The following is a 15,987-nucleotide window of genomic DNA, read 5'->3' on the forward strand; positions in this document are numbered from 1 at the left end:
CCTCCCCAAAACTTCCATTTTTCTTTCTTTCAAAACTCTGCCAGTATACTGCGGACTATATGAACATAGATCAGGCTGCTCTGTTTTCATATCTAACTATACAGATGCACCAACATCTGCTGCTTTCAGCCCTTCCTCTCTTCTCTCGTCATTTCTCCCCTTGTGCTTCCAAACCTTTCTATGGTGAAGGACTGGCACATCCCTTCCTCACTCTCTTTCCTGAAGCTCAGGTTCAGAAGTGTTTTATTGCTCCACATATAAGGCAAACCCTTCACTTCTCAAAAGACGGAAAAAAAGACATTTTAAAAATATATATAGTTTAAAAAACTATACCTTGTCCCACAATGCCTGCCCACAGCTTAGGTCTCCCCAGCTTCTGTAGGACACCCTTAGCCCACTCACTGCCCAGCATTCCATGTTCCACCCAGCACCCCCTGCAAGGTGGCACAGCCCCCTGCCCCAAGCCCCTCTCCTGCACCTCCTCAGGCGTGCCCCAAGGTGCTGGGAGGCAGCCGGATGGCACCAGTCACCTCGCCACATCAGTCCATTGCACGGGGGACTACAGACAAGATGCATCCCCTGAAATGGGAAGAAAATTTCAGTGCAGCTGGGGAGATTTCTGCTGTCATGGGACAGGGGGTCTGAGCTTGACCTGGACATCTCAGGTATCTGCCACTGCACCAGCAGCTACCAGAGACTTGTAAAGGGGCCACCCAGTAGCTTGGCACATATGACATACACTGGCACGTACAGTGAGATGCACATCCTCCGATAACCCCATGGCGTATCCTCTGGGCTAGCAGGTCCTGGTCTCTCATTGTCTGCTTCCCAAATCAAGCCATCTAATCCTATAACCCCAATGCTTCCAAAGCCCATCTCTTACTTTGTACGTAAATATATGTATATATATGCACATCTCTTACTTTGTAAGTATGTATATAAATATATTATTTTCCTTTTTATATTTACAAATTGCATTTACACACAGGTTTTTATTTTTTTGGTATCTGTGCAAGCATCTTAAGGAACATGAGCTCAAGATATAAAATTTTTGAGAATTCCTTTTATTTTTTATTAGTTTTTAAAACCCTACATCAAAATATATAATGTATGTATGTAACAGTAAACTCTGTAGGGTAAATCCTGTTCTTCAAACACATAGAATAAAACCAATGCCACCGCCACATCCACCTTTGCCTCCACCTGTCCCACTCAGCACCTTTCCCATCAGATTCCTGGAGCACACCAAGCCTTCACTCAACATTCAGGTCCAAAATGTCGCAGAGGTTTTTCACCACACACGGAAGCTGCTTGGCGGCATGCTCCTTCAGCCTGGAGCCCATCACTTGGTAGAGGGTATCTGCAAGCTTGGTGACCACAGCCCTGACTTTGCTGCTTCGGGTAGGCAGGACCCTGTTTTCCAGGAAGAACCAGAGCGCGGGCAGGGTGTAGTGCTTGATGACTTGGGGTTTCCGAGGATAAACAGATTCCACAAGCACTGCCGGACGAGAGAGACAAGCTTCTTAAAAACATTAATGCAAACAAGTACCTACCTTTATTTTTGGTTCTTGGAAGCCTTTTCTGGCTACTATCAGCAAGCACAAATTGCCCGATGATCCAGAAACAGGCAACAGTCACTGATCATCCACTGAACAGAACAATCAACCTCTGAGGACCTTAATTTCTCCAAATTAGAGGCTTTACATCTGTGATAGACTTAGCAAAGTGAATCATACACATTTTGCAAATCATTTCACTACCCGCTTCTGCATTACAAATGACAAAAATGTCAAATCACTGTTTATTTCCATTAAGAAGTTGTCTAAACCATCTGCTGAAGATTTTGAAATGCAGCTTAGAGAGGTAATTGAAAGATTTCTAATAAAAAGGATGATTACTTTTTTGTGACCTTTGATGAAAAATGCCAGAAGTCTAATTTGGCAGTTCCCTTTGCTCAGTGGCACACAGCGAACAGCAGTATTATACTACACTTCAAAACTCCAGCCCACAAAAGATGTGTGCTGCTTGACAGTTTTATTAGAAACATCAGTGACTAACTGATGTCTTTGGCAGAATGGTCTAATTTGAGCTTTTTTCCCCTCATACTTGGTGGCTTCTAATGAACAGCTGTTTCAAACTTCAGGACGTCTTAGATAATTACCCAGACCCCATTGCCATGGCATTTGAGCATCTCACGATTTTAATGGGATTTACCCTCACAATGTTTTCTGAAATAGGGGAATAGAGAGAGAAAAATCTTACACAGGGGGCTGAAATTTAACCAAAAAACAAGCATTCCCTCTCATTCTCTCTGAAGTCTGCTCTCAGCTCATTTTCTGAACTATATTAAATACAAACAAAAATTTACTACCAATAGGCTCCTCGCATGGCAGATTTTGCTGAGAGATCAAAATCTGAAATGGTCTGGAGACAGAGTTCTTATTTTCTGTTCAGTGGAAATGTTATGCAGTAACCATTATTCTGTAGTGGAAGGACCTTCATTTTCTCTACACCGTTAATCTAGCATCAGTCATCAACATTTAAACAGCTCCTGAAAGCACCTAAAACCAATTCTGGTAAGCAGGAAAAGGGTTATGGTACCTATTTTAAAATGGGAGTTAATGTGAGTTTAAATGCTATTAAACACAGTGGTCACTATGGAGCTTCAGAAGAGAAAGCGCTGTCTGTTCCCTCTAAATCCCAGAGAGAACATCTGCTCTCTCTAAAGTAGTCCCAATTTATGTTCAAATGCTTTATTTTTTCAGGAGATTAAAATAACTGTAAAATTATATTCTATGTTTATGGAGATTTACTCTATTCAAATTATCTTTAAAGGCCCTTTTACATTCACTGTGGCTAAACATGCCCTTTTGAGATTCATAATGAAGAAGCAAAGTGTATTAAACCTTGGATTAAAAGATGCTGGCATAATTAGCAGTGGATTTAGCCCTAATTGAAGCAAGGCTATAAATAGTCTTTTCTAGTATATATTGAGATTATAATTTTTTCCATTCCTTGGCTATTGCTGGACATAGCAAGCTACTATTATAAATCAATTATCAGCTTCATTTGTGGTGTGTCGGACACTGCTGATACAGAAATAAACTGTTTGCACATCCTGAAATGCTCAGAGTCCAACGTCATATCTGCAATACAGGCAGGGAGCCTCAGTAGTTTGGGCTGAACTGCCCGCTTCTGCCTCTCTGCCCCCAAATCCTGCCTTGCACAAAATCCTTGCCTGTAATATGTGTGTTGAGTTTTCATCTACGCTATGAGCCCCAGACTCTGCAGAATTCAGCCTCTAAAGTTTCCAACAGGAAAACAAGAATCCCATGATGACAAAACAAACTGATCCTCAGAAATACCTGTTGCCACAATTTTTTCTAAAGGATGGTTGTTCGCTTTAGAAAAGGGACCTCTTACAGACCTCCATGACCTTTACTGTACTGTCCTTCAAAGAGAGGAGCCAGCCAGGGTATTTTTAGCCCCTCTCTTTCCTGGAGGTGGGTCCCAATATGCCCCAGTGAGATCTCAGCGCTGGAGCCCAAGCATCATCCTCATCTCACACACTGCATGCCTCTGCAGCAGCCAGGCAAACCCCTGCCAAATACACCTACTATGTGTATTTTGCAGGAGGCACAAGCTCAGGAACTTCTAGTGTTTGATGAGCTACTGCACTGTCTATTCAGGGGCATTTCTTCTAAATATTGCCGCTGAAGGCTTCTTGACTTAGCAGTGGAAATTAGCTGAAGCAAGCGATACCTGAGAGATGTTCTGTGACATCCAGCAGAGCTTGGCCACTGAGGAAACGCACTCGCTGGGCCAAGGCTTGCAGCAGCAATGCGTTATCTGAAAGAGAAGCATTTTTTTCTACTCACTCTTCTGAGGTTATAAAAAAAAAAGGGGGGGGGGGGGGTCGGGTCAGAGGTAACTGAATTTTTTAAAATAAATTTCTGCCATTTTCTCAGTGCTTTTCTTCTTCTTTCCTTCAGGCCTACTTGGGAGGATTTAAAATTCAAAAAGAAAAGCTCTAATTTCACATTTGTAAATACAAATGTGACCGCTGTACAAGGAACTGTGTTAAACATGTCACATCAGGGCCCTCAAAATTTAAATCACATGTAAGCAGTGAAAAGGTTGTGCATGCTGAAGTGACGTCCTCCCTCCTCTAAGGAAAAGGGTGAGAAGGCTCAAAAGTCCACACATCCATTCACATTTTAAGGATAAACTGGTGTTAAATCTTTAAGTTACCTGTTGGAATCTACAGACAAGATTCCAAGTTATTCTTACAAGAGAGAATTACTGCTCATTGCCAACACCATCCGCTCTTGGGGGCTCTTGTAACATCTCTGAAATCAGATCTTGGCAGACAGACTGGAAAACGAACTGCTTTCCCAATACTTGACAGTCATACGTATTTTAGTTTTTCCTATGCTGTCTGTTGTTGATTTAGGGTCTTGTTTTAATTTATAAACTGTTGCCTGGATTGTTCTGCAAGCCTCCAGTTTTACCACTTCGATAAGTCAAGCAAAGCTTTTCTCGGAGGCAGAATGCATGTGGGATGTGCTATGATACCTCATGATGTCACCAGGAGTGGCACTGATAAAGCAGGCAACGTACTTCTTTGTGAACCACGACAGAGCTAAATCCTGAAGTGGTTTTAAGTAGCACTGTGCTATTAAGTGCTCCTTTTCACATGAGATATAGAAAGGAAGTCCCTAATGATCTTCTTGCAAGCGTGCAGTAAAGAACTGATCCTGCTATCCTAATTAAGCTTCTGCTTTGGTAATTACACTCTTCTCATTCACCTTTTTAAACAGACACTTCACTTTTTGCCTCACACTCTTGCAGTATTGGCAGACCCTGTTTCACACTTGCTGTTCCTCCCCAGAGAGTTAACTTACAGCTGCTGCTTTGAAAAAAACACCCTGAGATCTGGAGATCTTGAAGAAGCACAAAATGTTAATTAATCATTAATATCAGTATCTACACAGATTTTCAGGGGAACACTTGGGGTTTGGGTGGGTGAGGGGGAACTGTTTGTTTGCTTAGTTTTTAGGAATCTAAGTGTATAGGCACTATTCACCTTTCAATTTAAGGGTTTCAAATGCCCTGTGCATTTTGAAACAGTAAAGCTGGAGTCAATAACAAATTTACCCAACCATTACTTTAGCCGCCTTGAGAGACCTAAAGACAGAGGAGCTTTTAATGGCTGTTAGAGAAAACAAGGTGGCAGGCAGTTCAATTCTTATTAATTCAGCTTTAATTCTCTGCACTACATATTAGCTGAACCTGTTGGCCACAGGACACACACCCCAGCATTTGCAATACGAGCAAAAGAAGAATCTGCTTCTCTGCGCTCTCATTTTCACTGTGGTCCCCTCTTTGCTATGTAAACACCTACAGGGGAAATTTCCCTTCCCCTCTTGCAGAGGGCTGGTTCCTCTAGGAGCTACTCGGGCTGCGGGCCTCACTCCACACCCTAGTGTCAGGCAGTGGCCATCTGAATGGCATTTCTTTCAAGACAGAGGACAGGGTAGGACAGATGTCAGAGGAGAGCAAGATCTATGTCTTGGTCCCATTGCAGTCGGGCTTGATTTGCTGATTTGCCGCCATCTACAAGGTGGTTCCCTTGAGTGGGATTAGGGTCCCAGGTCACAGCTAATGAATGTGTGGGGCCTTCAGCTGAGGACGTCCAAGCCAATGTCAGGGTTAAGCTAAATAAATGATTCAGGCATTATTTGGAAGCAAATTAGTTTGTTGGTAGGTAGAATTTTTGTCTTGAGGATGGGGGGGATTTGTTTTGGGCTTGGAGTTTTTTTGTTTTTACATCGAGTGATCAAGCAATTTCCTCACCAGCTTACATTTTTGCCTGGATCATTAAAGGTGACAAATGAGGAAGTCTCACCTAAAACTCAGAATCTGAGGCATGTCAACACAGAGTCTCAGAGCAATAGCTGGGCTCTTAGCTATGAAACTCAGTGGAGCAATGGGGCAAGACATTGTGCTCACTTACTCTAAGCTAGGAGCGTTGCACAATCCTTTAGAGTTCTTGGGGGGGGGGGGGGGCATTTGCCACTTGATTTTAAATTGAAAAGGCAAACAATTTTAAAGCATATGGGAAGGTTTCGCTCATGCATTTTTCCAGTAGAGCCTTCCTTCCCCTACTAAAGCCCTAGGTGTTGAATTTTGAAATATTTGTGATTCAGTTGCCTGTTTGAATTTTTGCAAATGTCCATAAAAATGAGCAGAACCAAAAAAATATATACCACCCTGTTTGCTTGAACCTGTCTCTGGGTAAAGCCAGTGTGATGAGACAGATGTACCTCACTCCTGTTCTGACATCTGTGAGCATGGAAAATTTACAGTGATCTCTCAGAATTGGTGAGAGGGGAATGACAGAAAGCTACATACAAACTCCTGAAGGGATCTGTTTGCCACATCCTCTATTAGCAGGATTCTGCAACTTTTCCCCAACCTTCTCCCAGGCACCACAAAAAATGGATAAGGGCCAAGAGCACTACAGGTCTCACACCCTTCTCCCCACTTCATGATCAGGAATAACCCTATACTTGGGACACAGAAAGACAACAGGTCAGCAAATTCACTGAGTTTGCAAAGCAGCTGATGTGGAGAAAGTTGTTAATTTCCCTCTAAGACCTGCCTCTTCAACACTAAATTTTTCAGGCATATTCACCCAGTGCTGCATTTTCACAGCTGACATAAATCTGTGTGGCAAGGGAATTTACAGCAGACCTTGGCTATGTAGTTATTTGCTATAGCAATCTTGCCCTATGCAGAACAACATGTGGAACAAGCCATCATTTACAGCTGGATTTATACCTGTTTGTTCTAAAGAAATGAAGTTGGCAAATCATAAATTCCCTTTTTAAAAACGAATACAAAGAAGAAAGATGAAAAATAGACAGGACTGGCTAATGCCTATTATATAGAGCCTTCCAGGAAGCAGAACCGCAGCAGCTCTGATGGGCCAGTGTCCCTTCATGCCAATAGCAAAGCAATTCATTTGGGAAGTAAAATTGGGCCCAAACAACCTCCAAAAATCCCTTTGTCCCTGAATTCTAGCAAAGTGGTACTCCAGGATTTATTGTTCAGCTCCTTCTGTACCAAAGCAGACAAGGAGCACAGAGCCAGAGGCTCCTGGGGCTTTGGGGAAATGCTGGTACATATTCAAGCCTGTCTGGGAACTGGTGCATAAAGACTGCACCACCACAGCTTCTGGTTACCCAGCTCACCAGTTACAGTTGGCAGGAATTCAGGTTCTTTGATATATAGCATAAATGACATGAACGATCTGCAAACCTGGAATCAAACACAGAATCCAAACACTTTATGTGGAACCCGCTTTTCTGTACATTTTAATCAGTGTAAGAAAGTCCTGGTGAAAACTTTTACTGATAGCATTCATCTTTCCAAAACCAAACTCCTTGCATCTATAAGTGCACACACACCAGCTCTCATCTCACATTTCAACAGAAATCAGAGCTGGAGTAAACAGCAGATGAAGAGCCCCAGGGACCAGAAACTTCTGGTCACAGCTGCAGCGATGACAGCAGTAACACAAGTGCACTGATGAATCTACAGCAGAAGATCAAGAGGGAAATTCAGGCCTGGATTCATCTCGCCAAACTTTAAACACTTCACTGAGGTTTCAGTGGGTAGATGTAAACACCTCCAGCAAGCTACACAGAGCAGCCTGAGTCTCTCTGCCTGATGGAAATGTGTGCAAAAAGAAAACCAGGCAACATCAACACCTCTCCACTAGATCCTTGCAGCTGGATCCTCCAGGGGATCCAGCTGCCTAAAACAAAGTGCATAAGAATAACCTACAAATCACAGAGAACAACGCTTTCCATAGACTTGGGTCTGGTTTTCAACTGTGTCCCCTGGCTGCAACGAACCCTACCAGCCCCTTCTTCACTTAAAGAGCCACCCAGTTGTCTGTCCTTGTAGTCATTGCTGTGAATCATTAATATCAACCGTAAAACTAAGGTGAGACAAAAAAAAAAAAAAAATCTTAGTATAATCCCATTCTACTTTACTCCCATCCTTTTACTTCTGCTTTTCTGACCCCCTTATTTTTAGGTTACTGCCTCCAAATTAAGGCAAATTTAAACCTGTGGCAGGTGAGGGGAAACAGGGAGCTAACTTCAGGACAGTATCTCCATATGCTTTTAAGAAATACATACTACCCACACACATACAATCAGTTTCTACAGCAGATCACGAGGAAATTATTCCGAATACACTGACCAAAAAGTAGCTGTTAAAAGATGTTTTGATGAACTGTAGAGACACTGATGCAGACTTCTGTAGTACTACCCATGAAGGAACATGCCACTATATTTGCAAGTCCACAGCATGCAAACACAGTTTTTGGACAGCAATAATGGATGGGCTGAAGATGCACTCTGCGGGGCAGGTGCCTCCAGCCGAAATGAGCCTGAGGATCCCTGAGAGCTTCAGTATGACCCTGGTAGGCAGCAGAACACATGCTGCACAACCTGCAGCAGGCCATATGGTTCAGGACACAGGGCAGATCAGGACGTCACCCTCTCCCTACTGCAGGTACTTATTTTACATCAACAGACATACTTGCAGCCCCATGCTCAAGCACCTAGAAAAGGGGACAATAATGGGCTCCTTTCCCTTCTGGAAGAAGGGAGCCCAGGCAATTCTAACCCCACACACGTGAGACCTCCAGGCTGACTATAGAACAAGCATTTCATCCTTCATCTGATCTCCACTATGATCTTTCATAACACAGTATCTTATTAAATTTAAGGTCTCAATCTTTAGATTCATAAGGACATTTTCATTGGGCTTTACATGGCTAAACTACTACCTAAAACTACAAAATGAGTAACTGAGTTCAAAGGTTTTCATATTGTAGTCAGCAAGGGACAGACACATCTGCTCGGGAGAGCTGCCACTGCCAGAGCATGGAACAAAGCCCAGCGAGAGCAAAGAGCCTCCACCATCCTTCCCACCATGTGTTTCAAGGAAAAGGCACATTCCTTTCATCTTGTTTTAGTGGATATAAACTTAACAGAATGCACATCTTAGAAATCCAATTCAATAAAAACAAAATGCATGCAGTTTCCCAGGAGGAAGAGGGAAAAACAGTCATGCTGGATGCTAGTCACTTCCCTCATGCTCTTCTGGCAGGAACTTAAAATAATCCCTATAAAGTCTTCTCTACTGAATTAATAATCAGACATAAGATCCAGGTGATAAGCAGCATCCATTCAGCTGCAGATCACAACATGATACAACAGATTGGGATAGAAAGAATGCAGGCAGGACTTCATAAACATCTTGCAGCAGCTGGATATTTCCACAGACGACACCAGCTATCAATAGACTTGGTGTTCGCTTGACTCTGAGACATAGAAGCCGCAGTTGAGGAAAGTCAGTGTTAGAGGTCAGCCTTACCTAGGTGAGCAATGGATGCTTCCAGCACTTTCACAGCTGCAGCATAAATCCCTGAGCGTTTTGAGTTCAGGTTGTCAGTGACTGCTGCTACCAGAGAGACCAGCACTGGGTGTAAGGCATATTTGAGTATGGGTGTCATCAAAGCCAGCACCTCCAGCGCCTGCTGGTTCACTTTCTTGTTGCAATCCTGAAGTCTCAGGACAAAAATATCAAAAATCTGTTAAGAAAACAAACGACATGAAAGCTGGATTAAAATGTCTTTGTTTCAAGACGAGATGTAGAAAAAAGTACCCAGCAGTGTAAAAGATGAATGTAATTCTTTCTGTCAGGTCAGCACTTGCTAGCACAATTTCACTGTTTTCCTGTGGGCTACTCACTGTAGTGGTTGCACAACCTCACGCTGGTTGAAAAGATTTTCATATTTTATTAAGAGCTTTGGGTGGGGACAGGATAGTTCATATGCTGTTCTCTTTACCCACAAATGGTTAAATTAATCCCACATTAATAATGCAAAATAGTATCTTTGGTATAGAGGTATGAAAACAAGTATTTATGATGGCCATTTTTCCATAAAGTTGTCTCAAGTACTGAGAGTAGTTTTCATTTTGCCAAAACTGTGACTGGATGAGATCCAAGTTTTGTTTTATCTGTCTCAGAACCTGTGTCTGAAGGAGTGCAGGGCTCTGATAAACTCTTCAGGATCCAGACCATTTGTCTAGCTAACAGGTAGACTTCTGAAGTTTAATGTGCTGTGCAGTTCTCATTAGAGCAGGTTCAGTCCCTTAACAGCCACATTATCAGGTGCCATTTTCGGGAAAAGAGGAAAAAAGCAGCTGCTGGGAAGAGAAGGAAGAGAAGATCTGTCTCTAGACATTTTCCTCCTCTTTCCAAAGAGAAAAAAGGACCCCTGGGAAGTGTGAGAACAGTCTTTCCTAAGCAGGAAGGGGATGAGGATGAAAGTGAATAGGCAGAGTTGTGTCCGTGCAAGGCAAAATAAAGTTTACAGGAGCATCCTTTAAAAATTTTTTTTTTTTTTTTTTTTTAATCAACCCAGCCTGATACTTCTCTTCCCCATTCCAACACATTTTTCTTCTAAAGAATAATTGCCAAGCTTCAGTGGCTAGATTTCCTTTATTTCAACCTAACTGGTAGTAGGAGACAGCAGAAGCTACAGCAGCAGTAAACTGTCATGATCTCATGAACAGCACCAATAGGCACCTGCCAGAGAAATACATCTGGACTGAAACTACTTGCCCTGAAGCCTGGAATTGAATTAAATTATTCTGGGTAAGAAGGGACCAGCCTGTCCCAAACAACTAGTATGTAGTGCCAAGACACACTGAGTTAACTTTACTGGTACAGGTTTGGGAAGGGAGCTAATGGGAAAGGAGCAATAGAGATGCCCTGTGTACCTGGACAATGTTAGTGGAGACGAACTGGGGGCTGCTTTTGCAGTGATCTAGGAGGAGGTCCACTCCCTCCATTCGTGTCTGAAACTCCGTGGCTGTCAGGAGCCTGAAAAGCTCCTTGAGCTGTTCAATTTCTTCCGCGGTCCGAAGTGATGTGCGACGGACTGTCTGATGGGGTAACACGTCTATATCAGAGCCAGACTTCAAGCTGGAAAATAAAAACAAGGCAAGACCTTTTAGTGATAATGTCTTCAGTTAATTGTGAGGAAAACATCTCGAGGAGACTTCCTAATGACATGATTTCAGCTAGATCCTATCTGAAAAACAACTTGGATCTCATGACAATCATTACCAGAGACGATTTACAAGTAACATTATTGCTAGTGCTTACTCAGGAAAACCAAGGCACCAAGCATGGGATTCATCTCACTTATCTTCAGATATCTTCCCAGGTACTCATCTAGCATCCCTTTGTGGGGAAAAATAGGCACTACTTCAAAGTTTAAATGTTTTGGGGCATTTGAATGGGAGGTGTCTGTATTATAAGGAAATTACTCTGGAGAAGTGTATCTACAACAGGTATGGGGATCTGGATAAATAGCTCAGATGCATCTGAACAGATGAATCCTACCCAGAGAAATTAAGTGGCATATCTGAAAGAATCCAGAGGGTCATTAATAGAGATGAAAACAGAAGCCAGACATCCCACCACTACGCTCACATTATTGCTTCCCTAGGGACTAGATCCACAGCTTAACAAACCTGATGGGAAAAATTCTCTTGGATCAACCTCTCTCTGCCATGAGCATGGGAAGATCCTAACTATGCTAATAAGAAGTGTGGTCACCTTCCTGCCACTACTGAGCGCAACAGGGCTAAATAAATCCACTCTGTTATCAGAGAACAGGTACAAGTAGCTCTCCCACTGGCATGGGGAGACAGCAAGGACCAAATTCCTATCTTGAATGCTGATTGCAGCACAGGGGAAAAGAACATGCTGTCCATCAGCCAACCAGTAATGGGTCTGAATGACATGAATAGCTACAGAAAAAGTCCACGTTGAGACATCTGTTGACCAGAACTGCTCAGGAATTGTCTTGCTGGTACTGTTTGAGGGACAGAAAGCCATGATTCAGTGAGGCCAAACCACATGTATCGAAAGTGCTATTTTGGGGAATGGCATCATGGTTCTAGACTGGGACTTCTCGTCAAACCACCCATCTAAAAAAGACGCCACTCAGATAAGAATACCCTGATCGAAATTACTGGTCCAAAGTCAAACAGCAGAGACACGACCCTCTCACAGCCTCCACAACACTGTCCTTGCCACTGCACTGGATCTTCTGAGCTGCAACTGCTCGCTGTCTCTTCCTCTCTCTCAATCTTTCTAGAAAACCCTCCAGAGAACTTGTGTTCAGCCTAATGCAGAAGTAGACATTTTTTATCATAGAAGATTTATGGGGCAAGGAAAAAATCTCTGGCACAGCTCATCTCCACCAGAAAGAGTTTACTGAGGAAGAGACATGTAAAGCTTGTCATGTGCTTTGTCAGGTATAACAGAAGTGCTCAGTACCCTCCATCAGAAGGCAAGTTGTCCTGGGACATCTTCAAGCCGCGGTTCCTAGACTTCCTGGTGTTCTTGACAGGTGGACGTTCACATTTATGATCTTCTATCCCCTAGATATATATATAAAAAAACCATGAATCTATAGAAGATGAAATAGGAAATTACTTGTTTAAAACACAGGTTATAACCAGGATCACTGCTACCAAGAAAGGCTTAGGAAAACATTTAATAACTTAGAGAGGGAGACAGGCCAGAGATTCAGTGATGTCTACTATTTGTCTTCAATAACCCAAGGCAAGTTATAGGTGCTACTGTAATGGGCAGCAGTAAAAAATCCTGAATTCATTATTCTTGAGCACAAATGGGAATAATGCAAACTGGTAGGGAACAAGCTTTCTTAAAGGGAATAGCAGGAAACTTTTGGACTCTCTGGAGGTCCCATTGTGTTGGGAGTTGATTTGGTTCATACTCAACTCTCCCTATTCCTGCACAAAGGCACATTCCTTTCTAGAATGTAAATTAAGGGGGGGGGGACGGGACGGGGGGACGGACAACACGACACATGACAAAAAAACCAAACAAACCAGGGATGAGTTTCCACTGGATGCTGAATTCACGAAGCTTCTTCCAGCTCCACAGTGCATGACAGCAGGGCAGTATTCCCAGAATACAGACAATATATGTACTAATTATGGTTGCCTTGTGCATCTTTTGTATATTGGGAAATTTTCTTGGCACTACTACTTCCTTCATCTGTTGCAAAGACTCTATTATCTTCAGAAGCACTATTCTCACTTCATTGCTTTATTGGGGGGGGTAGTGTTGAGGTTTCTTATGCTTGAAGGTAAAACCATTTTCTCCTACTTCCCTTTCCTGTTTGTGGCTGATATTCAAAATACAGCCACTTTATTTCTAACCAAACTAGTTCGTTCACTGCCTGCAGATAAACAGGCTGAGGATCAACAGTTCATTCCCAGGAGCGAAATGATTCAGTGGAAGAAGAATGAGATACAGAAAGATTAGGTATGTTTAATCTCATACTAGCAATCTCAGTACTTGCATAAAGGAGACATTTCTCCTGCCAAGCACTTACTTGCTGCTTAACTGTTGCCATAACATCTTCCAAGTCACGTGAGGGGACAGACTGTTTCAAATACCTATCAAATTTTCGATGACTCATCAATATATTCAGCATCCTCCGTCCATAACACCTAACACAGGAAGGAGAGAAATGAATACAGACTGCTACTGCCTTTTCTCCCTTGTGAATAAACAAAGGAAGTGTTAATAGAATAAGCTGATATTTTAAACTTATAACGTGCAATACATTCATGAGAAGGTATTACCCATTCAGCAAACAGAGATATTTGCCTCCACTTGTTGTCACTGCACAATGCTGCCAGCTGAACACAAGAGGCAAGAAGAGAACACAGGGCAACAGGAAAATACAATTTCACTCTGAAATTGTGGGTATGCTTCTGTGGGATCGAGGGATCCCATGGGACAAGCAAAGCATATCTCCTGCTTTGCTGTCATGGCTTATTTGCAGTGCCTTTCTGCTGTTGACAATAATTTACCTTTCTTTAACTGGCAGAGAAGCTAGGACAAATCACCTCATGCTTACTATTTGTTTTCTATACTACATGTATGCATATGGGCAGCTAGCTGCTCATGTGTTCTTGGCATCTGTTAATGGGAATCTAAATTAATAATCAAAGTAAGGGTTTTTTTTGTTTGGTTGGTTGGTTTGGTTTTGCTACTATGAAGCTACAGCTATCTTCAAGAGGAAATTTGGAGGTCGTTCAGCCACAGACAACAACATTATACAATGACTGGGAAGAAAAATTTGTGAGTATCGTAGACAGCTATATCTGAAGAAGACATTTAGAAAGACTGAATACATTGGTTAAAGACAGCTGGAATTTTTCTAGGACAGTCTTAACCTTATCAGAAATATATGCTTGGGATCTTTCAGTGATGAACAGTGGCGAACACTTCAGCTTTGCATTAAGCACATAAGACCAAACAAAATTGTTTGACTGACTAATCTGAGTTCAGTTGATCTGAGTAAAGAATCATTCAAGTCACAGGAATTTGGCAATGGTCATTCTTGCTGGACAACCTCATGTTACCCAGTACTGTCATTTCCTGAGACAACATTATCCACACTGTGAAGTTGTCGTGGTTTAACCCCAGCCAGCAACTAAGCACCACGCAGCTGCTCACTCACTCCCCCCCCATCCAGTGGGATGGGGGAGAAAATCAGGAAAAGAAGTAAAACTCCTGGGTTGAGATAAGAACGATTTAATAGAACAGAAAAGAAGAAACTAATAATGATAATGATAACACTAATAAAATGACAACAGTAGTAATAAAAGGATTGAAATGTACAAATGATGCGCAGGGCAATTGCTCACCACCCACCGACCGACACCCAGCCAGTCCCCGAGTGGCAAATCCCTGCCCCCCCCTTCCCAGTTCCTAAACTAGATGGGACGTCATATGGTATGGAATACACTGTTGGCCAGTTTGGGTCAGGTGCCCTGGCTGGGCATGAGAAGCTGAAAAATCCTTGACTCTAGTCTAAACACTACTGAGCAACAACTGAAAACATCAGTGTTATCAACATTCTTCACATACTGCACTCAAAACATAGCACTGTACCAGCTACTAGGAAGACAGTTAACTACATCCCAGCTGAAACCAGGACAGAAGGAAATTTCTTAATATTTACTTTACCTTCCATTCTTTTGTGGTTTTATCATTAATAGCCAGACATCAAACAGTTTTCATATTTTAGGAGGTGAAATGAAGATCATCACCTTGTGTCCGGATGACAGTCCTGAGCAAGCTTCACCAGCGTGCTCACCAGGACGTCAGTACTGGCACGTGCGCCCGACAGGAGCTTCTCAGCTCCGATTCGCTCCATCGCAGTCACTAGGTGTTTGGCCGCACACCTTCGCACCAGGACGTTGCGGTGCCTGGAAACAAGAGAACAAACACTGGGGCAGAGGGAAAAGGAGGGCCAGAAGCACAGTCCTTGGTCACAGCATGCTCCCCATAATTGCTGGGGGAAGGAGGCATGTGTTCTTGCTGCAATTGTAGCCACCTGTAGAAGATTCTGTCCTCAGATAAACACAAAGTTGGCATAGTACAAAGAGACTACCTGCAAGGAAGAGGGAGGAATTTAATCTCCCTGGACTATCTGATACTCTATTTCTTTCCCAAAATTAACTCTGAGAAAGAGTGAAACAAAAGACAATTCATGCTGACTTGGCAGAGGGCTTTCACCACACAGGCAAAGCTGCAGCAGGATTTAGGCTTATTCCACCCGTTTATCTCCAAATCAGCAGACCCTTGAAAAAACAACAAATGGGGGGAAAAGCCCTGTGGGGCATGAAGCCGCAGAATATCCAGCAATGCAGCCAGTTTGTTCTTTGGGGCTTGGCAAGAGGTGCATTTGAATGTTTTACCCTTTTCAAAAGCTGAGGAAAGGGTAGCAGTCATTTTAGCCAGGTTGTCCTTTCTAGAAGGTGCTTATTTGAAACTATCAGG

General features: G+C 42.8%; 1 protein-coding gene across 1 annotated transcript in view; it reads right to left on the reverse strand.

Annotated features, from left to right (window-relative positions):
* Positions 1-1,253: 1,253 nt before the first annotated feature.
* Positions 1,254-15,987, reverse strand: part of FAM179A (family with sequence similarity 179, member A) — a 32,583-nt gene continuing 17,849 nt past the window's right edge. Inside the window, exons 13-19 of the mRNA XM_010577849.1 lie at positions 15,255-15,413; positions 13,526-13,643; positions 12,439-12,542; positions 10,869-11,073; positions 9,457-9,673; positions 3,763-3,849; positions 1,254-1,498 (exon numbers count right to left, since the gene is read on the reverse strand). Coding sequence (XP_010576151.1) covers positions 1,254-1,498; positions 3,763-3,849; positions 9,457-9,673; positions 10,869-11,073; positions 12,439-12,542; positions 13,526-13,643; positions 15,255-15,413 — 1,135 coding nt within the window. The remainder of the gene's footprint in view (positions 1,499-3,762; positions 3,850-9,456; positions 9,674-10,868; positions 11,074-12,438; positions 12,543-13,525; positions 13,644-15,254; positions 15,414-15,987) is intronic.

The sequence above is a fragment of the Haliaeetus leucocephalus genome, unplaced genomic scaffold (assembly GCF_000737465.1).
Source record: "Haliaeetus leucocephalus isolate CR32 unplaced genomic scaffold, Haliaeetus_leucocephalus-4.0 Scaffold577, whole genome shotgun sequence".
NCBI classification, from domain to species: domain Eukaryota; kingdom Metazoa; phylum Chordata; class Aves; order Accipitriformes; family Accipitridae; genus Haliaeetus; species Haliaeetus leucocephalus.